This window comes from Kuraishia capsulata, genomic scaffold (assembly GCF_000576695.1).
Source record: "Kuraishia capsulata CBS 1993 genomic scaffold, Kuraishia_capsulata_scaffold_2, whole genome shotgun sequence".
Classification (NCBI taxonomy): domain Eukaryota; kingdom Fungi; phylum Ascomycota; class Pichiomycetes; order Pichiales; family Pichiaceae; genus Kuraishia; species Kuraishia capsulata.
The window spans coordinates 1,672,844-1,694,245 of NW_019172951.1; the positions used below are offsets into that span (position 1 = coordinate 1,672,844).

At 45.8% G+C, this 21,402-nt stretch overlaps 11 protein-coding genes across 11 annotated transcripts; 5 read left to right on the forward strand and 6 right to left on the reverse strand.

Annotated features, from left to right (window-relative positions):
- Window positions 1-282: 282 nt before the first annotated feature.
- KUCA_T00002193001 (uncharacterized protein) lies at window positions 283-1,314 on the reverse strand (the record flags this gene model as incomplete). The annotated part of the gene is made up of 1 exon (XM_022604448.1): window positions 283-1,314. The coding sequence occupies one exon, from the start codon at window positions 1,312-1,314 to the stop codon at window positions 283-285; it is 1,032 nt and encodes a 343-aa protein (XP_022458229.1).
- A 418-nt stretch (window positions 1,315-1,732) lies between these two features.
- KUCA_T00002194001 (uncharacterized protein) lies at window positions 1,733-2,329 on the reverse strand (the record flags this gene model as incomplete). Its single annotated transcript, XM_022604449.1, has 1 exon — window positions 1,733-2,329. The coding sequence occupies one exon, from the start codon at window positions 2,327-2,329 to the stop codon at window positions 1,733-1,735; it is 597 nt and encodes a 198-aa protein (XP_022458230.1).
- A 225-nt stretch (window positions 2,330-2,554) lies between these two features.
- On the forward strand, window positions 2,555-6,196 carry KUCA_T00002195001 (uncharacterized protein; the record flags this gene model as incomplete). The annotated part of the gene is made up of 1 exon (XM_022604450.1): window positions 2,555-6,196. The coding sequence occupies one exon, from the start codon at window positions 2,555-2,557 to the stop codon at window positions 6,194-6,196; it is 3,642 nt and encodes a 1,213-aa protein (XP_022458231.1).
- A 424-nt stretch (window positions 6,197-6,620) lies between these two features.
- KUCA_T00002196001 (uncharacterized protein) lies at window positions 6,621-7,901 on the forward strand (the record flags this gene model as incomplete). The annotated part of the gene is made up of 1 exon (XM_022604452.1): window positions 6,621-7,901. The coding sequence occupies one exon, from the start codon at window positions 6,621-6,623 to the stop codon at window positions 7,899-7,901; it is 1,281 nt and encodes a 426-aa protein (XP_022458232.1).
- A 141-nt stretch (window positions 7,902-8,042) lies between these two features.
- Window positions 8,043-8,420, reverse strand: KUCA_T00002197001 (uncharacterized protein; the record flags this gene model as incomplete). The annotated part of the gene is made up of 1 exon (XM_022604453.1): window positions 8,043-8,420. The coding sequence occupies one exon, from the start codon at window positions 8,418-8,420 to the stop codon at window positions 8,043-8,045; it is 378 nt and encodes a 125-aa protein (XP_022458233.1).
- Window positions 8,421-8,963: 543 nt separating this feature from the next.
- KUCA_T00002198001 (uncharacterized protein) lies at window positions 8,964-10,703 on the forward strand (the record flags this gene model as incomplete). The annotated part of the gene is made up of 1 exon (XM_022604454.1): window positions 8,964-10,703. The coding sequence occupies one exon, from the start codon at window positions 8,964-8,966 to the stop codon at window positions 10,701-10,703; it is 1,740 nt and encodes a 579-aa protein (XP_022458234.1).
- Window positions 10,704-10,835: 132 nt separating this feature from the next.
- Window positions 10,836-12,314, reverse strand: KUCA_T00002199001 (uncharacterized protein; the record flags this gene model as incomplete). Its single annotated transcript, XM_022604455.1, has 1 exon — window positions 10,836-12,314. One exon carries the CDS (start codon window positions 12,312-12,314, stop codon window positions 10,836-10,838), a length of 1,479 nt encoding a protein of 492 aa, XP_022458235.1.
- Window positions 12,315-12,542: 228 nt separating this feature from the next.
- On the forward strand, window positions 12,543-13,517 carry KUCA_T00002200001 (uncharacterized protein; the record flags this gene model as incomplete). The annotated part of the gene is made up of 1 exon (XM_022604456.1): window positions 12,543-13,517. One exon carries the CDS (start codon window positions 12,543-12,545, stop codon window positions 13,515-13,517), a length of 975 nt encoding a protein of 324 aa, XP_022458236.1.
- Window positions 13,518-13,625: 108 nt separating this feature from the next.
- KUCA_T00002201001 (uncharacterized protein) lies at window positions 13,626-16,595 on the reverse strand (the record flags this gene model as incomplete). The annotated part of the gene is made up of 1 exon (XM_022604457.1): window positions 13,626-16,595. One exon carries the CDS (start codon window positions 16,593-16,595, stop codon window positions 13,626-13,628), a length of 2,970 nt encoding a protein of 989 aa, XP_022458237.1.
- Window positions 16,596-17,086: 491 nt separating this feature from the next.
- Window positions 17,087-18,940, forward strand: KUCA_T00002202001 (uncharacterized protein; the record flags this gene model as incomplete). Its single annotated transcript, XM_022604458.1, has 1 exon — window positions 17,087-18,940. One exon carries the CDS (start codon window positions 17,087-17,089, stop codon window positions 18,938-18,940), a length of 1,854 nt encoding a protein of 617 aa, XP_022458238.1.
- Window positions 18,941-19,067: 127 nt separating this feature from the next.
- Window positions 19,068-21,077, reverse strand: KUCA_T00002203001 (uncharacterized protein; the record flags this gene model as incomplete). Its single annotated transcript, XM_022604459.1, has 1 exon — window positions 19,068-21,077. One exon carries the CDS (start codon window positions 21,075-21,077, stop codon window positions 19,068-19,070), a length of 2,010 nt encoding a protein of 669 aa, XP_022458239.1.
- Between the last annotated feature and the right edge of the window lie 325 nt (window positions 21,078-21,402).

The following is a 21,402-nucleotide window of genomic DNA, read 5'->3' on the forward strand; positions in this document are numbered from 1 at the left end:
TATACCAGACATGCATCAAATATGCATCAACGTGCGGCTGATTCATGCACTGCAAAAGCCACCCAAACTGCTGTCTGGTTTACCTCATATAAATTCTAGGCAGCTGTCCTAATTAAAGAGTAAAATGGAAATTTATGTAAGTATACATAAATATAAAGTTAAAACATAAATTTGCAAAAAATCCACCCGAACCTGTTTCTTGGTCAAGTACATTTCGACCACATCTTGTGGCTTTTTTGAGCTTGACATCCGACCAAAGAATCGAGATTCAAAGTTAAGACTTCATTTCTTGAGCGCATTGTACTCGAGGATCTGCTTGACACCGTCAATGATCGTCTTCTCAAGAGGAATGAACTCAATGCCCGTAATCTCTGCGGTCTTCGAAAAATCAATGGCAGCGTGGCTTTTCTTCATACCGACAGTGTGATCAACCATGTTTCCAGCTGGAATCTTTCCTACAAGTTCAGGAAAGCTCTGGTTGATGATGTTGAGCAAAAGCTGGGATGTGAACTCGGCATTAGCGAGAACCAGTCTGGCGTCCTTGAACTCAGCGTACTTTTCAACACTCAACACGTGTGCTTTGGCAACGTCTCTGACATCAACAGCAGCCCCCCAAGTGTCAAAGGGCCCCGGAGAATTGACTGGAGCATTGACCAGACTAGCAACAAGCTGCGCCTCGCTGCTTGAGTTGCCTTCCATCTCAACGAACCTCTGCGGCCCAAGAACCCAGACTGGACAAACGGATGAGAAGGTGAACTTCACCTCTGGTCTTTTGGTGAATTCTTTGGCAGACCTCTCAGCTTCAGCTTTAGAGTACGCATAAGCGAACAATTCAAAGTCTCCAACTTGTTCCCAAGACGTCTCGTTCCATGAATCTTCGGTCAAAAGGATTGTAGAGTCCTCAAAAAGTCTGAGGTCTGCAAGAGCCGCAGAAGAAGATGTCAGAACAAAATGCCTGACACTGGGCCCATATTTCTCGATTGTTTTGAGAATGTTGATGGTTCCTGCAACAGAGGTCTCCACATACTGCTTGTGAAGTTCTTCTTTAGGAACACCTCTTGGAAGAACAGCGGCGGTATGGACTACAAACTCTATTTCAGGATGAACTTCGAATGCTGCGTCAAAAGCAGTGGCCTCAGCAATGTCCGGAACAATCTCGAAACTCAGATTGGGATCCTCGAATTTTTCAATAAGAAATTTGGCCTTTTCTCCGGTTCTGACAGTGCCGATGACGGTGTACTTCTTTTCGAGTAATTGGCTGACAATATGAGCGCCAATATAGCCTGAGGCTCCAGTGACCAAGACTGCAGGCATTTCGACGGTTGGTTTATGTTTTTGTGCTAATTCATTACAATTCCACTTCACGGTGACTTTCCAATGGTTTTTATAGCTACCCTTTGGCCTTCCATTTCAAAGCTCATTATTTTGTGAGATGACAAACCTTCGGCCAATGCCGACCTCCACTTAATGTCTTCAACCAAAATAGTGACGGCCCATGCCCGACACTTCAGGGACCCGTCAGAGACGTCGGCGTTAACACGCTCGGTTTTTTTAACGATTACCGCTTTGGTCTTGACGGGCGGCTAATCGGGGGCTTCATCAGTAACCCCGAACTATTTGAGCCTTTCGGGTTGAAAATATTACTAATTCAGCTTCAATGAATGCAGATACCATTATTAACGTTTATTGACTCCATGCAAGCCTTCGAAATCCTAATTTACAACATGATACCCTACAGTCCGCTGTCTTCACGCTCGTCTTCCGAGTCTTCCGAGTCTGTAGCACCCACAGGGGCAAGACCTGGAGTCAATCCTGGATATGATAGAACACCTCTCTTGATCTTCGTCTGGAAATCCAAGGCCTTCTCACGTTTTTCCTTCCTCTTATTGGATGGCCCACTGGCCTTCGATCTCAGTCGTATTATCCTTGCCTGCAACTCCTCTTCCTCCGAAGCATTTCCTTCTTCCCATGATTGCAGACTCTGAACTCCTGAGTCAATAACCTGTTTTATGAGCTTGCTTGTCTTGGGGTTGTCATTTGAAAACTTCAGCTGCCCAATCCGGGTAGCCTTTAGATGTTCTTCTTTGGAGCGTTTCACTCTGGCTCTTTTGGCAACCTTCTCTTTGCGCTTGAGTTTCCTGCCTTGTTCTTGAAGAGCATGTAGTTTTTGAGCTCTGATTATCTGGTCGTTAATCGTGCTAGCTCGGGATCTATTCTTTCTGGCTTCTGCAGAGGGCTCGGAGCGACTGGACCCAGGGAGGAACGATGAAAGAAGTTTGTTCACTGTATCTTGAGCCTCCAGTTTGGAGGAGCTCGATTTGAAAGACATAACTCAAATACTGGATCAATATCCGTAGTTTTATAAGAGCTGACCGTTCACTATCTTGACTATATCTTGACTAACTGATAAGTCTTGAATTGAAAAGTTTCAATTTTTTTTCGAATTCGCTGGCGCACACCCGTGGCGCTGATTAGATATTTACTACGCGTTCTAAAGCGGTTCAGCCTTCCATACAAACCAAGCGTTTCTGTGGCCTTCAGTCTTTCTTCACCAATGGTTGCTGCATTTGTGACCAACTTGGATGCTCATTTGCGTTGGGCAACTGAATCCAAGGCAAGCGTTCCACCCCCGCGAAAGACTGGAAATCCATTAAGACGATGTGCCACAGAGGGTTTTGTGAATCAACTTTCAGACACACAAGTCCTCATAACTGACACAACGGCTGAAAGATCCGAGACATTTACAAAACGAGGTATCGACAAGTCGTTCGTTATACCTGAGCCTAAACGGCCGAGGCCAGACACAATTGAAGATGACGACGACTTCTTCGATAATGATGAGATCAGTTTGCTCATGAGACAAAGCGAAAAGACCACGAAAGTGACTACTGTGCAAAAGGAAACCAGAAATGGCCAGGGAATAAGCAATATATCGAAGATGCCGGATAATGTGCAGGAAAGCCAAAGTATACCCGACAGTTTCGACGATGAAGACGAGGCTGAACTGGATAAGCTTCTTTCCAACTCTGGAGTCGCTAAAATCCCCAGTTCTTTGGCATCGGTAGGCACAAAATCGAAAGCTGAGCTCCAAACCTTGTACATAGAGAGTTGTGAACGCAAGATTGTGCTTCTGGAAGAAATGTGTGAGGTTCTTCAAAGCCCGTCCAGGTCAGGCTTGAGATTGGCTCAGATACGATCAAGCATTGAGAGCTTGGAACAGAGTCTTACAGAGTTACGGGTAAGTCTGCAGGGCCCTCAGACTACTCAGACCACGGTTATACCAGCTAATAATTCTGATACTGCAGAACCTCACATTGTAAGAGAAAAGCCACCAAGCCCTGAGATCATCTTCAGTTCTCCTATGAGGTCACAGAGCGAATTGGATATACAATCACCCAGAAACAGACACAGAGACGACGACGAAGACGGAGATGATATTGAAATTTTGCAGACAACAAGGTTGTCCGGTTCATTGCGTGAAGAACCTACTATGCTTGAGGATTCGTTTGCTCTAGAGACAGACGAAGAAGAGATGCTGCCTATAACAGAAGCCGAACAGCGCGAACTAGACGAATTCATTGTCGAGGATGGAATTTTGGATGAAGAAGAAGATCATTCTTATAGAGTTGAGCTCACTTCTGACGTAGAAGATGAAGGCGATATAGAGGTTCTCACGATACAGGATCTGGAAGACGACGGTGGTGACGACTTCGAAGACGAAGATGAGGATTTCATGACGCAGTATAATGTGGAAAGAGAAGTCAACAAGGATCTGGATTCAGATGATGACTTAGTGTTGATTGACATGACCAAAAGCGTTTCAGATAAGCCCAAATCACAGTTCCCATGGACTGAGGACATTTACAAGGTGCTTAACAGCACGTTCAACTTGAATTCGTTCCGGCCCAACCAACTGGAGGCGATCAACGCCACTCTTGCTGGTCAAGATGTGTTTGTTTTGATGCCAACGGGCGGTGGAAAATCTTTATGTTATCAGTTACCAGCTCTGGTGAGCAAAGGTACTACCATTGTGATATCCCCTCTTATCTCACTGATGCAAGATCAAGTTCAACATCTTCTGAGCAAAAACATCAAAGCAGGAATGATAAATTCAAAGGGAACTCTTTCGGAGAGACAAACGATGCTGACCCTATTCATGGACGGGGAGCTGGATCTGATATATCTATCTCCTGAAATGGTCACTGCCAGTGCGCAAGCTCGTAATGCAATCTCTAGACTCCATCAGAAAGGCCTGCTTGCCCGTGTGGTGGTTGATGAAGCTCATTGCGTATCCTCTTGGGGTCACGATTTTAGACCAGACTACAAGAGTTTAAACTACTTCAAAACACAGTACCCAGGAGTGCCCGTGATGGCGTTGACGGCAACAGCCAATGAGCGGGTACGGAAAGATATCATGCACAACTTGCAATTGAACAATCCTCAGGTTTTCAAGCAGAGTTTCAACCGAACTAACCTATACTACCAGGTTTTGTTCAAGAGCAAGAGCCATCTGGATGAAATGATGAAAATGATCAACGAAAAGTACCGAGGTCAATCAGGGATCATCTACTGCCACTCCAAGAAGTCATGTGAACAAACAGCAGAAAAGCTGTATCACTTGGGTGGAATCGTGTGCCAGTACTACCATGCTGGTATGACACCCGAAGACAGACTGAATGTTCAACTTTCTTGGCAATCAGGGCAAACTCAGGTCATTTGTGCTACAATTGCATTCGGAATGGGTATTGATAAACCTGATGTGCGGTTTGTTTTCCATTTGACTGTACCAAGAACGTTGGAGGGATATTACCAGGAGACTGGTAGAGCGGGTAGAGATGGAAACCATTCCGATTGTGCCATGTTCTACAGTTATAAAGATGTAAGGACAATCCAGACCATGATCAAGAAAGACAAAGAATTGGACAGAAACAACAAAGAGAAACATCTGGACAAATTGAGGCAGGTTGTACAATACTGTGAGAATACTTCTGATTGTCGGCGTCAACAGGTCTTGCAATATTTCAACGAAGTGTTCAACAAAGAGGATTGCAAAAAGCAGTGCGACAACTGCAAGAATTCTGTGACTCAAGAGACGAAAGACGTTACTCCGCATGCCAAACAAATTGCGAAACTGGTTCAAGCTGTTCAAGGAGACAAAGTCACGCTACTTTATTGTCAGGATCTATACAGAGGGTCAAAGACTACCAAAATAATGGCTGCTGGTCACAACGAAGTGCCATCCTATGGTAATGGCAAAGAACTCGAGAAAACTGTGGTGGAACGGATATTCTTTCGTTTGTTGACTGACGAAGTACTGGAAGAGTACCAGATCATGAACGGGGCTGGATACACTAGCGATTACGTTCAGCTTGGTCCCAAAGCAAGAGATGTTCTTTCTGACAGAAAGAAGATAATTATGTCGTTTGAAGTTCGCACTGCTTCTGCAAATTCCGCAGGTGCAACTTCTGGTGCAAGCTCGGGTGCGGCTTATAGAGCTCCAACAATTACATCCGCCAGTGCGGTCTACAGAAGTAGTATTGCTGCGGCAACCACCCGACTTGTGGATAACAGACCAATTGTTTTGCAATCCACGATGGCCAATAAGTCAGAAGCGGAACGGAAACTGATCAACCTGGCCTTCAACGAGTTGAGTTTGTTCAGGTCGAGGAAGCTTCATGAACTTGGTTTGAACTCTACGAGCTCTATTGCTACGGATAACACGCTTAGGGACATGGCTCTCAAACTGCCCACTACACAAAGGGAGTATGATTGTCTACAGGGACTGGCTACGAGCCAATGCCAGTATTTCAAAGTCTTCAGACCGTTGCTGAAGAAATTGAAATCCGCTCGTGATGAGAATATGAGCAACCAGGATGAAACCATAGCAACCACCCAAGATGTCAGCTCGATCTCCAACGAGATGAGATCGCCATATTTCAACGCAAATAGAGATTCGCAAATCCTACAGCAGCTACGCCAGTCTCAGAATAAACCAATGGATCCACCGATTGCTACCTCTTCCCAGAAGAGTTCTTCTGGTCGTGGTCGCAAAAGTTTCCGAGGTGGCCACCGCGGTGGGCGTGGAGGCAGTCGCGGAAGCAGTCGTGGAGGCAGACGAGGTAGCCAATCGAGTCAAAGGTCGAATAAAAGGTTCGGGATGCAAAGTTCGCCTTCAGTGAGGCCAATGAAATTCTGATACCGCGTGCATGAGTACGAACATGCATGGTCATGGCAGTACTTACGGAATTACAGCCTGACTACAAGCTGTTTCTGGAACAGAAATATTTCAAGAAGGTTACAAGATTACCGAGCACGTTAACAAATAAATTCACTACATGAATTCCAAAACTATCTCGATTCACTTAGAACTCACACAATCTTTTTATTATTTGCCATATTAATCTATATTTATCACAGTGCGGCCACAAAATACCCTGAACACGACCGATGATCTGTTGACATTTTATGCATATTGCCCAATCGGGTCAAATTAATATCCAGCAGTTTTCTCCAGAAAATGGTCCTTGAGCCATTGTTCCTAAGTTATCTCACCAATCGTGAAAATTGGGGAACAACAAACCTCTTCCACTTCACATTGGTGAGGCATTGAATTCAATTCTATGGAGGCCAGAAACGCCAGAACCACATCATACAGTGGTCTTGGCGACCCTGACTCTCCCATACATAGGCTGCAGACACGGAGGAGACATATCAGCAGTGATGAACCAGGAACCCCTGTGGTAGTTACAAAGGATTTGCCAAGCCCAAGAAACTTGCCCAACACCAAAAATTCGCATACAAACACTCCTAGAACACCGCACAGTTGGAGGCCAAGATTGTCGGACGACCGTGTGGGGGAGCATCCTATCAATAACCACTACGATTTCAAAGTGACGAGGAAAAGAAGTTTCAAGAGACCATCAGGTGCAACCCCTAAAGCAAGAGGGAAGAAGACGCGATCAGCTCCGGTTTCCATGGGACGAGGGCAAATGCTGATGATCCCCAACGGAAAACAGCCTCTGCCAAATTTCAAGGACCACGATCAGCTGGAAAATTACCTCAGCAGGACGGATTCAATACGAGTTTCTCAGAGAAGGGGCCATTTACTTGATGAAGCATTTGTCCCTCAATATCTGATCTCGTATGGTTTGAGATCCAAAAGGGAAACGCTCAAGACTACTCCAGTGATACGCTCTAATCTTACAGTGCCAACCTTCTCCAACACCAATGAGATTATACTGGTTCAAACAGATCACCCTTCAATTGTGGATTACTACACAGACTTCCTTAAAGGTGCTTATGGCTTTGATTCGCCGCTACATACTATGCATGAAAGGGAGGACTTGGATCTAAAAACCTTTGCCCCGGGCCTTCCTAGATTCAAGTCAGACCTGGAAATAAAGGAAAATCCCCAGAGAAAAAAGTCAGTCAAATTACACTCAAACCCATACAAAAGATATAGCAGAAGGGCCACAGTCCACGGAGATGCTGATTCCTCGAGCTCTGTGCATTCTGATCTCGCTCTATCAGAGTATTGGATAGAGTATAGGAAGCTGAAGAGAAGACTGTTCACCAGAAAACCTCAGGATTTCCACACTCTGGAGCAGATGATGCTAGAGGATCCCGTGTGGGCAGATGGTCTTGATAGACATCCATCTTTGCAAATGGCATTGCTCTGGGAAATCTACCTGAGACGGATCATCAGTGCAAAGATCGCGAGCAGGATGTGCGTAGCTGGCGAGTTTACGGGTACAGAGCCTCAAAATAGGGAGGTGATCGAAAAGGGAATCAAGTCAGTCTATGGAGGGAATGCTTTGGAAGTTTTACGGGGTCAATCGGCTATTGACTCAGATACGTCTTCGATCTCGAGGACTAGTTCCAACTTATCCAGCCGCACGTGAATGAAAATTTGCCTGTACAGGTTCTCAACATTTTGTGGACATTTTACGTCTCCACCTTCAGGTTAATTGATGAATTGGACAATATTTAGTCTCTTGGTTCTTGAATAGTATATAGGTTTTTGACTATAATATAATAGGTTTTTAGCATTTCGCTCTTTTCAAGCTTGAAAAAACCTGCAGCAGTCTCTTTCGAGTCTGTTTTGATAGTCGTGTGCAGATACCAAAGTGAAAAAAAAAAATTTCACTATAAATTCGAAGCCAGCTGCCCTTCCTCTTCTTCTCCTCTTCTCTTTCTTTTCTTCGTCGACGTACTTCAGTAAGTGAAGCCCCTATAGCTTTCAATGTTTGGTTTGCCGATTGACTAACACCTTCAATAGTAGGATCATTTCTATAGGTCACGTCCCTCTTTGACTCTTCTAAAGAGCCACTGAATCCAACTTGGTTGATGAGGTAGATACCTTTGTGCCCTTTCGAGTGAGAATTCTTTAGCTTGTCCACGGTCCTTTGCGGCCTGGTCATCTGATTTATATTTTTGCCTTTATTTCATGGTTGAACCTCTGGTTCGACCATTTAAAGGAGCGATGATCTTGACCCTCTCGACGTGCCTCTCTGGGGTGGTCGAGCCTGGGTGGGCACAAATGGCTGTCTGACAAGTTACTTCAAACTACTGCAGGGTTTGTGCTCTGGATTTGAGCTTGGATCTCTTGAGGTCGATGCTTGGAGCCAGAGTAATGGATCCTGAGGTAGTTTGGGTGATTTGTAGTTGGTGTGACTATGAAGTACTTTTTAAATAGCTTGTCGACCAGTAATAAAAGAGCTAAAATGAACAAAGTCTGTAGTCTCAAGATACTGAGATTTAAGTAATTGTCGTCAACGTCCCTGAAAGGTTTTCCTTAGTCGAAATTCTCCATCCATTTTGGTGCGGCAATCTTAACACAGTCGTGTACCCACCAGTTATATGTGCTTCGCACTTCCACGATGACATCGAGAACTTGAGTTGAACCTCAAAGACCAGCCCAAGTAGCACGTGCAACAGAGCGTGAATCCCATCCAAACAAAGTCATGGATACAGATGACCTGTTCAACAACGATGATGTTGATATGATTGAGGAAGAAGAGGACGAAGAGGAGGAAGAGGAGGAAGAAGAGACCGTTCAACAGCTGGAGGAGATGGACGAGGTAGAAGAAGAAGAGGACGAAGAAGAAGAGGACCGTCAGGATGAAGAAGACGAGGAAGAAGAAGAGGAAGAAGACCAAATGGACCAAGATGAGGACGAGGATGAAGACGAGGAAGGAATTAAATCTGCGAGTGCCAAAAAGACCAAATCGAACCAATCGTCTGCCTCTGAGATAAGCGAAGACAAATCTGTCAGATCGGAAATACTGAGAAAGGCCAAAAATGCAAACTCTTACGATTTCAATCCATTTGTTGCGATTCTCCAGGCCACAAATATACATACTCTCGCCCTTACGAAAGGACTGAAGTGGCTGTATACTGGAGGAGAAGATGGGTTCATTAGGAGATACGATTTCATATCCACGATCGAGAGGAAATTGCCGCTCACAGTTGCCCAGAAACACTCATTACAAGACACAATTACCAGTGCTGGGATAATATCGTCATATTGGGAGAACGAACAACCGATCAAAAAGAGCGAGTTGAAGCCGAACGAGGCAACTTACGACCCCAGATTGTCGCCCGTATACGCTCTTGCAGTGCAAAGCGAGTCTTTGTGGTGTCTTTCTGGTCTGGCATCCGGTGGAATCACTCTCCAGAGTGTAAGGTATAACGAGGGTTCGATATTACACTATTTTGAGCCCACTGATAGAAAGCATGCAAAGCTGCATGATCCAACTTCGCTGAAACAACATTACGAGGCCATCAGCATTCTTAAGCTGAATAAGGATGAGACCAAGTTTCTGAGTGGATCTTGGGACTGCAACGTGCTGCAATGGGATCTAAACACGGGGAAAGTGGTGAATGGCTTCTATGGCTCTACGGGCCAGATCTCGAGCATGGAGTTCAGACCCGTGGGAGGATGCAACATACCCAGCAGTGGAGGAGAGGATGATCTCGATTCCCTATTTGGAGATAGTGATGAAGAAGATGGGGACAAGTCGACCAAGGCCTCAAAATCTCCAAGGTCTCCCAAAGAGACCCCAACCGAGTCCAACGATCAGTTGACAAAGATGAAGGAAGAGATCCGGGAAACGCAAACGTCCAACTATGAGGAAGCAATAGTCACATCCGACAACGTATTTTTGACATCAGCCATTGATGGAAGCATAGATATCTGGGATGACAGGATAGCGAACAGATCGAACAAAGTGCTGAAGATATCAATCCCCAAGGGCACACCACCGTGGACATCATCAACGAGTTGGTCCAACGATGGAAACTCGATCTTTTCTGGTCGCAGAAATGCTACTGTCGAGGAGTTTGATCTGCGAAAAATTGACATGACCAATATAGAGGCCGTGAAGACGTTAAAATTTCCACAGGCTTCGGGCTCTGTCTCTGTGGTAAGACCCATGCCCAACGGAAAACATCTACTGTGCGCCTCGGTGGATAACATCCGTCTATACGATTTGAGATTGTATGACTCGTACACATCGTCAGCGTCTTCAGGAAAAGGTGGAAAGGTTCCTTTCATGATCATTCCAGGACATCATGGCGGGACTCTGTCTCAACTGCTGATAGATCCAAGTTGCCGTTTTCTGGTGAGTGCCAGTGGAAATCGGGGCTGGAATGGATATTCAACCGAAATGGCGTTGGTCTACGAGATAGACGTTAAGGACTAGGTGGTTGGACTACGACTCTGCGATATAACCGTCAAGTGCATCCACACTGTTCATCCATGGCTAGAACTTTATAAAAAACGCGCAAAAAATAACGATCCGAGTATATCCACAAACAAAACCCACCTGGCCGTATCAAAATAGACCAAAAACACTTTCTTTGGCAGCACCAAAGTTAATTCCTGCGACGGTATTTGAAAAAGACGCAAATTTCACTATCACCATGTTGTGGACCCCATTGACTCCTGCACCATACAAACTTCTGAACTGGGCCTTATCCGTATAGTAATGGAGAAGAAAACTCAGAATTCCAATGGTGAAGGATATCTTGACGAACATAGAAACCTTGAGCTTCCTGTTTCTATTTATGAGAACCCGGTCGTAGAGATACTTTCTCAAATTATCCATACTGGAGGTCTTGCGTGGTCTCCTTGAGGCAATCAATTGCAGGCGTCTCTTCTCCGCCTTTGCTTTATCCTCGTCAATCTGCTTCGTTATAAGGGTGCTCAAGCGGTCGTCCTCGAGGTACGAAGAGACTGGCACATCTCCTTCCGGTTTGGAGGTTGTCTTGAGCACTGAGAACTCCGATATGCGAGTCTGGAAACACTTGAGCTGACTGGGAGGGTGGTTCTGGAGATACTCCACAGAAGAATGGAGAACCTGGAAAATTTCAAACTCATTACCCAGATTTTCACCAACCACGTTGGTCAGAATACTGTGCAAGATGTCCAGATTGTTCTCCAGATTCATGGGAAGATCGTCCTCTTCAAAATATGTATCTTCACTGCTGAAACTGGAGCCAGATTCCTCCTCCAGCTTCGTCAGAATCTCCTCCTTGAAATACACCAGAACAGAGACATAGATGTATAACGGCAATACCATTGTTTTTTCCGCAAACACAAAGTCCCATATAAGACACAAATCTTCAAAGCTCTGAATGTTATGTGCAAACAAGGACAGAATCGAAGAAAGCGAGTATATCGGATTGACAGAGCTGATCACCCTATTGAACTTGGGATCTATGCATCCCATGAGATCGCCAATAATTTCCAGTTGCTGCACCGAAGAGTCGATGGAACTCATCATATGGTCTCTCAGATGGAACTGGGTAAGTAAAGACAAAAACTGGAAGGCCTCGTTGTCGTTCTCGAAGACCATGACCACGATAGAGGCGATATCGTGATATCCCTGGTAGTAGTGCAGCTCTGGATTCGCGCGCAAAACACCCACGATCAAATCGGAAAGCCGAGACTTTAATTCTTGCTTTCTGGCCTCATTCTGAGGATAGTAGACGAAACTCCGATCAATGTCCTTGGATACCTGGTCCTCGTCCTTGTGTGGTGGGCTGCTTGTGAAGTCATAGCCCAGCTGCGGGTCAATAGGGAAGCCCAGTAACTGCGGCCAAATCTTGGATCTCAGTTTCGAATCGATTAGACCATCACGAGTTTCCGCTAGGAGCTTGAGAAGTTGACCATCTTGCAAAGCGCAGGCGGTTTCGAGACAGCTCTTTTTCAGATCCGCCTTATCCTCGGATAGAGGCAGCTCGTTGAAGATGGATTTGCTCATATCGCCCAGTTCCATCTCCACCCACTCGGGCGGAAGAATAGAGGACATTATGGGTCAAGACTGGATCACGAGTCCCAAATGCAAAAGAAAACACGGGTCAAAATGGGCGCTTCGTGGCAATTTAATGGCACCCCGGCATCCTTATCGGTGGACTGACAACATTGCTTGGAACTTGCGGAAGCCCATCATGGGCGCGTACCAACAAAAAATTGGGTAGCATCTGCACTCATCTGCACGAATTTAACACATTTTTCTTTGTTGTAAGCCACGAAGCGTATGACGTTCAACGAAAGATTCCAGCTTGGCGAGCGAATAGGAAGCGGACTTTGCAGTGATGTATACCAGGCTGTTGATTTGGGTAGGAATGGCGTTGTGGTGGCAGTTAAGGTGACGGACCAGGACGATGACGTTCCTCCTCACAACAGCCGCAACGAGCTGAAGGCACTTTTGCGATTGCGCGAGTTGTATGGCGAAAAAACGCAAAAAGAGAACCACATCGTGCAATTGATGGACTCGTATCAATATAATGGGCAAATCAAGTTTGTTTTTGAGTTTTTCAAGTACGACTTGCAAGGGTTGGTGTTTGAGCAGTCACGCAAGAAGGTGGTTTTTGGGGATCGTCGACATTCGTTTTCCAGGGTCAACAGAGTTGGGGTTGAGCGGAGCACCGAGATTGTTAAGGGGATAGCTTTAGGATTGAGCTTTATTCATTCAGCAGGTTTCATCCATAGAGACATCAAGCCTGCAAATATCATGTTCAAAGACCTCGAATCGCCTCCAGTGATCATTGACTTTGGGATCTCATGGTGTGAGCCAGACAATTACGGAAAGGAGCCCGAAGCGGCAAAAATTACAGATATTGCTACAGGTAGATACAAGGCTCCGGAATTACTATTTTCGGTGAGAAGATACTCCAGTGCCGTTGACATATGGGCCTTGGGGATCGTGGCGACCTTACTGTTCTCCAACGACTGCGAGCCAATATTTATCCCAGACACCGATCGTAGCGACCTGGCGTTGCTTGGGTCAATTTTGGAAACTTTTGGATCCCCTTCGCCTGAAAAGTGGCCAGAGGCGTGCGAGTCGTCTGCTTTTCAAGCGATGTCCTTTATCTCCTCTGAGCCTAAACCTGTTGGAGAGCTGTTGCCCAAGGCCAGTGAAAATGATGCCATTTTGAAGGTGTTTCCAAAGATGATGGTGTATGAGTCCAAAAGAAGAATGACTGCGTTGCAGATATATAATGAGTTATGATTAGATTGCAGAGCTGGAATCTTGCTAGACATTAGAATGATTTTGCTAACTATTGGTAGGATAGAGTAGGATATTGCGATGGAATTTTACTATATTTTTCAATAATTTTCACACATTCTGGCCTTCGCCATACTCCTCAATGACACTCACAGTTTTAGAATACGTTCCAATGGGCTTATACTCATAGTCGTAGCCAAATGCAGCTGGCCCTCCAATGGCAATTCCCTTAGCACAATCAGTCCATTTATTACTGGGCGACATTGCAAGAACAAATACCAAAAGACCGTATCTGTATTCAGCAGTTCCGAGAGCTTCCCCAGTATCTTGGTCAATCACAGATATTAGATCTGGACATGATGCTATAATTTCGCCCTTCGAGGTTGGAGAATCACGGCGCTCAGCATGAATGTTCTCATTTTTGAAAGGAACATTCAGATATTTGGACTCGTCGTTGGCATCCTGTATCAAACATTCACCGTAGACATGGCCCTTGAACAGCCTTCTTTCGACTCCCACAATTTTACCAGAAAACATGTGCTTGGCGGTGTTGTTTCCACCAACAGCATCGATGATCTTCTGAGGAAGATGGTCAATTTCCGAGGAGATACGGGCAATGTGTACGGCACGGCCGATCCTCCATGCTAGCGAAAAGGAGTTGTGAACACTATGGTTTACCACCTGGTTGGAGGAAAGGTATGCTGCAGTTCCACAATGTGCACCCATCTCGGCCAATGAGGCTCTGTAGACGCTCTCTACCATGAAATCACTGATTGCATCCTTCATCACAAGGTTGTTGCCATTACCATCGGACATGGCCGATGGTGCGTAAACGGCCGAGTCAGAGTACACTGTTGGAAGGATTTGGTACACGTATGGATACGCCCTACCCATGAGATCACCGTCCACCACTGGGACGTTTAACTGGGATGACGACCCAAAAAACAAACCTCTCATGCCATTGGCACCACCGATTTCAAAGTCAATGACCAGGTTGGCCTCCTGCTTGGTTTCAGAAACAAGCAACTTGTAGGCGTCCATCAGATCGCTACCATGGATCTGTTCCTCGGCTACAGTTGGTGAGCCCAGAAACCCAACGATAACCACGTCTTTGGTATCATGGTTTTTGTCTGAATATTCCTGAACATTCTTAGGATCTACCAACCTGATGACATCGCCTTTCTCCAGCATGGCCTTTAACTCTAGGTATTGGGGATACGGAGTACCACCACCACCGCACCCAAGAATGTAGACACCAGTGCGAATAAACTCGAGATCCGTCAGACTGAGAATCCATTGGTTCTTACTATTGACTGTGGGGCGATAAGTCTTGATGTCAATTGTCTTGGCCACGGTAGCATCGTCTTTGAAACTGGAGTCCTTCACGATCTCGCCACCACCAACTGTGCAGTCAGCAAGGCCATCACCTTGCGAGTCAGCATAAGTGAGTGTCTCATAGTCAACCTCTCCAACAACTTTGACCGTGAACATAATGGTGTTCAAGACGTAAGGGATTGGGGACGCACTGTAGTCTGCCATGACAACAGTTTCTCTTCTGGCACCTTTGGCTACAACATCGTCAACGGCTTTGGCCTTCAGCTCTGTCAGAATTTCATCCTTATTGTCGCTTCCAGGACTCACTTTTTTGATAGTTTGTAGACTGGACGACAGCTTTCCAATGGCCGCACCAATGGCATTGGCCACTCCAAAATATGGTGGACGGAGTACTACGGACGCACCCTCCAGGTGGTCAGGTGCTATGATGGAACCACCTCCAACCAACAATACCGGCAGCGGCTCAGGAGAAGTCTTCATTCTGTCGAGAACAGTCTCCAGCAGAACTTTCACCTCAGCGGAGTAAGCTTTTTGAATGTCGCCATTGAATTTGCCTTTAACCAGCTTGGGAGTGCCCAGCAACTGAAGATCAGAACCTTGGTCCTGCAGCATAGCTACGGTCATGTCACTGGTAGTGGCTACTGAGCCACCATAAATTAGAGCCTTCTTGGTGATCTCTGCCCCGACCGAGTCTGGACCGATGGTGACGTCAGTTCCGTTGATTCTCACGATAGAGCCCCCACCAAGACCGATGGACTCGACATGGGGCATTGAGAAGTTGGTCCTCACTCCGCCCACATCCGAATATGAAGCGGACTGTCTTGGGAAACCAGAAGGAAGCAACAAGCCAACATCTGTTGTGGTACCACCAATATCCACCACAAGCACGGACTTCCCTACAGTTTCAGCTTCCTTGGAGCATAGAAACGAGGCCCCACGCATGGAGTTTGTAGCACCTGAAGAAAAGGACCGCACGGGTATCTGCATCGCCTCTGAAGCCGGTGAGATGGTTCCGTCGTTCTGAGTCAACATTACCGGACAATTCATCCCGAGTCTTCGTACGGCCGCCCGGAAAGAGGTGATGATCTTCTTTGCGAATCCCATGATGGAGGCATTCAAAATGGTGGCATTTTCTCTCTCGATAAACGATATCCCAGAAACAGAGTGAGATACAACAACGTTGACACCAGCAATCTCCTTCTTGACCATCTCCGCAACCGTATCCTCGTGGGTATGGGACATTGGAGAGAACAACCCTACTATGGCGACGGCCTTGATACCGAGAGCCTTGACCTCAGAAATGGCTTCCTTGATCTGTGCAACATTCAACGGCTTAACTTCTCTTCCATCGACATAGACACCGCCATCCAAAGATTTGACGTAGCCTCTGGTGATCTTGGCCAATCCTTCGGGCCATCCTCCAAAGGGTGGAGCATGAGCAGCATATGGCCCAATGAGTCTCAAAACTGCAACCTTGTCCAACCTTGCCCTATCTTGCTCGACAACGGCATTTATGAAGTGAGTAGTTCCAATCGTGACACTGGCAACTTCGAACTTGCTGGCAGAACAATTAGAGAACAGAGTGTCTATGGCGTTCTCAATTCCCACGGAAACATCACTGGTAGTTGGAGATTTGTACCAAGCCAGAACACCTCTGTTTTCCTTGTCAAAATCTTCTGGGTTCAAAAGCACAGAGTCCGTGTTGGTTCCGCCGACATCGACACCAATAAGCAGCGTTCTTGTCATTTGGTGTGTTAACAAGCTCGGTATAACGTCAGAAAGGTTTACCCAATATAATCAACTAAACGCAAGCCAAACGCAAGCCAAACACAATCAAGCTGATAGCGCAAACAGAAAAAGGCTACTCTGCTAACCATTTTGCTCAATTTTGCACCTCTCCAGTAACCCAACTTTATCTACCACATCCGCTTGTTGTGCTTGATCTGAAAACGATAACGAGCTCATGGTGCGTGCGTGAACGCATTTCGGGGCCAACGGCCTGTGATTGGTCGCTGCAGAAGGCATGGCGCATCTGGTGCATGGACCCGCGCGATAACGATCAATAAAAAATTGAGATCTCAATTGATTGTTACTAACAATCGCATTTCGGGTAATTGTTCGTTTTGGGCCTGGGAAATCTTGTTGCATACTAGAATCGGTGATTTGGTGGGGGTGCTCGTCTGGTTCAAACCACGATTTTTGAGGCTTTGCTGTACTGAAAGATCTTGGCTTCAACTATGGTGGCCTCTATCAAGAAGGGCACCAGTTGCAGAAGATGCAGAATTCATAAGATGAAATGTGACAGGAATCTGCCTTGTTCTGCCTGCACTAGGGCCAATACAGGTGATGAATGTCGCAAGAACCCTCCAGGACGATTTATAAGCGATCGAAGACTTTCAGCCATGAGCTGCACCGATTCGCCCAGTTTCAAGGCACAGAACATAGATTGGAGTCTACTCCAGACAGACCAAGATTTCGCTGACCAAACCATGGTAGATGCCCTGAGCAACAATTCATTTCATTCTCTATACTATTCAGAAAAGAACGATACTTGTGGTGCTGTTTGGACTTTGCATCTGGTGAGACTGCTTCCGAGCAAGTATCAATGTGATACCCTGATCAACGAGTTCTTTGATAGTTACCAGTATCTTTACAATGCCGTCCACGAGCCCTCTTTCTATACACAATACCACCAGCTATGGACCACGCCTACCTCTGAAGTTGACCTGTTGGATATAGGATTGGTATTTGCTATGCTTTGCACCACTTCTCACGAGGCTTCGGTGGGGTTAAGCGAACGGCTGGATGTCGAGCCAACTTATCTCAGAGACATGTCCAAAATTTGGTTCAATTGCTGTTTACAGGCGATGTATGCATATGACATTGACAAAAATCCGTCAATGAAACAAATAACGATTTTTCTGGTGCTCCAGTCGTATCTTTTTGCAACCAAGAACGTTCAACTATTGAACTCGTATCTCAGCAAGAGCATAGCTGCGGCCCAGCTGTTGGATATCCACCAGCAAACAATTTGCAAAGGTTTTATTGAGACTGAAATGAGGAAAAGATTATGGTGGGACTTATGTGCTGCCGATACCTACCAGTCTTTATGTTTGACAAGACCACCCTTGATCTCGTGTGCTAATTCAACCTCTCCATTGCCCACCTATTGCAACGATTACGATATCACCGAGAACTCTGTTACGGCAAGACCTCTGACCGAGCCTTTGAGAATGGCCTCCAATTATTACATGATCAGATTCATGAAGATTTGGAACAGATTATGGACTTCCAGTGGAGAATACATTAACACTCCCGAAAACGTTCAGCAGATCGACAAAGAGATCGAACAGCTTGTGGGAGCATTACCTTGGTTCTTTACATTCACCAAGGAAGGGCAATTGCCATATATCCCCAAAGGAATACGATCAGATATTTATTGGCAATTTCATTTCTTATGGAGTTGCATATATACTCAGAGATTCAGAATGCACCGGAGCTTTCTTAGTCCCCGGATCGACTACTCTTTCGAGGCATGTCTAGATGCGGCTTCCAAGGTGCTGCAAGTGTATGTTCAACTGAGGCCTCAAATTTCGACTTCTAATGGGAAATTTTTGCAGAACGGTTATCAGCTTTTCTCTGCTGCTACTGCTCAAGCTATTTTCATTCTTATCGAACGACCACGATCTGCTCCTCAGATCAAAGAGACAATTGAACTGGTGATATCAGATCTTCAAATAATGCACGAAAAACAGAAATTGACCACCCCAGTGATTATTGACGGTCTTCGAATTTTGAGAATGCTTTTGGAATTTTATGATCTTGGAAGACACAAGACCAAGGGCCAATTGTTGCCCAAACCTTCGAAACTCATTGGCGACGATATTTACTTTGTCTTCGGAGGCCACCAGAAGGTTCAAGACTATTTGGACCAACGTCGTGATGAAAATAACGTTCAAAATCAAGATGACATGATGCCTATGGACGATGAGGAGTGCATGGAATGGATAGACCTTGATAATCTCTGGGGCAAGTGGAACTGGAATGAGTGGGAAGCGATTTTTCAGGACAGTTGGAGAGGTAATAAATAGCGAGGAAATCGAGAATAAGTATATAAAGAGTATAATAATCAAACACGAATGCATACAAAATGATCAATAATTCCTCTAGAGTTCCAAACTTTCGTTAGACGTGCTTTCCCATTTGCTTCTTCTCCTCTTAACCCTCTTCTTTCACCCTAGAATCTTCTGCTGGTTCATCCAATAAAAACGATTCCCATAAACTCCAATCCAGATTGTTCAAAAGTCCTTTTTCATTGAAAGCTGCCCAGGTATGAGGCGAGTTACTCGCAGACTCAACCTCTTCTTCTCTCAGAACTCTCGCGGCTGGCCCTACAGCAACCGGAGTCACATCCCTCTTCTTACTAGCACGATCAACATAAGACTTGGCCACAACTTTCCCTCCAAATACCGTGTATATCTTATTTGAGATTCCCACCAGAGATTGCTTGGTTGCATTGTCAGACACGAGCTTTCTCTTTCCCAAAATATCCATCATTTTGGCTATTATCTTGGCACCTTGAGTCACAACAGGATGCTCAACACCACTGAGCTTGCGAATCTTCATGTCTTCAAGTAATCTGGCAACTTCCTCAAAGACATCGTCTGCATTGTGGGGCTGTTCGACGAGTAAGAAAGCACTGAGAGCAACAGCTCCGGAAAACGTTTGATACCCCTGCACTAAAAACGTGGATGTGCCTTCAATATTTGGGATTTTTCTTAGTTGATCATAAACATCAAATACTGAGTGAATTGCTGCTTCACAAGCGTTGTAAGCATACTGATTCCTGGGTGAGAGGTAAACTCTGAACATTCTTAGTTTTTGAGTCATGATACAACTGTACAGGTTTTGAAATTGCCAGTGTACAAGATGCATGTTTTCAGCCTCCGGCAACTTTGGCAATGAGCCATCAGGTAAGAATTGAAGATACCAAGGCCGCTGCTCCAAAAGCTGGTTCATCTTTTTATCCACCTCTATGACTCTGTTGATGTCCGTGGTATACACTCCATTCTCCTCCCACAAATGATTGCAGATTCTCATTAGTTGGATAATAAGAATCGTGACAGAGACGTAGGTGGGCTCACTCATGGGTCGCACCTTGATAGAGCATTTAGTGATCTCCGAATCGTGGCAGTTCGAAGGTAAAGGCGTAACAGCAGATGTACACCTGATTAAAGGAGGTCTACTCATGCAAAACGCTTGGTACGTATCACATGAGCAGAGGTCCCACCAAATACGCTTCCTGATTTCGTAGTCAATACGATCGTAGTTCTCGTCGGATGGTTGCTTCACATCGTGGAGTCCCAGGATCTGGGCAGACACCACCGCCTGGCCCAGTAATGAGTGCAAAGTGTTGCTATCGTTGATTGCGTAGAAATATGTTTGCAGGACCGAGAATGTGTGAAGATGAGTTAAATTGGGTTTCATCTCGAAACCAGAAACAATCATCGCCTGTCGGCATCCATGATACCATAGACTAGACAATTTCCTGAGCTCCAGCACCGAGTAACCTTCTCCAGAGATTTTGTCCTGCGGTAGAAAAAGCGAAATTACAGCCAGCATCGAAAATATCAACCCGATGAAGGCTGTATCCATGTCCTTCACCTTTGAGGCCCAAAACTTCTCATATTCTTCGCAGAAACTCGCCAAGTGCATCGTTCGGTAGATCCATGAGATCTCCTCCATGTAGTGCTTGATCAGCAAATCACATTGCGATTTCTTTGGCAATAACTTGGCTAAAGCGCGATCCCATTGTTGTGTGTTGCCCTTGGCAACGATTCCAGGGCCAAGCGAAGACCAAGGTCCTTTGGCAGTCACCGATAACGTTACTGTATCCAGGTAAGCTGGACAGCATGGAGACGAGAAGATTGGGGGAAGCGGAATTGGTATATTTTCCAAGGACGACTTTTTCTGCCAATGGCACAGAATATCCTCAACCTTTAACTCTTTGATATTCACGGCTTCGGAAAAAGAATCCGCCGCGACGGGTGAACTAGCTGGTACAGACTTCCTTCTCTTCATCTTGGGCAGCCAGTAACACGAGACATGTCGAGCTTCACAGCTTCCACAAGGAAGCTGTGAATCGCAAGCAAGGTCAGATATAACGCATTGTGTGCACGGACTGTTTGAGAACTTGCGCTTCTTTGGAATGAGAACCTGTTGAATCATTTCACGGCGTATCTTGAGTGTGATTGGCCCAGGTAGATGGGGACGAGAAGATCTCAGTATACGCGATCTGAACCACTCAGAGCCCTGCTAGCGTGAGGCTGATATTTCGCGCTTCCGATGACTCCACCTCCAGCTCCGACATCTGGCGTTTCCAAGCGGCAGGCCTCTAGAGACCCAACTTTCAGACGTAGCATTGCATTGCCTGTGGACAGGGCATCGCTTATCTTATCTGCACCTCAGGCCAATCACATCACGTTGGCGCCGACATCGAAAGGACGGTTCAGGCGCTCATAACCTCTACGGGACGTTATCGGAAATATTTCGA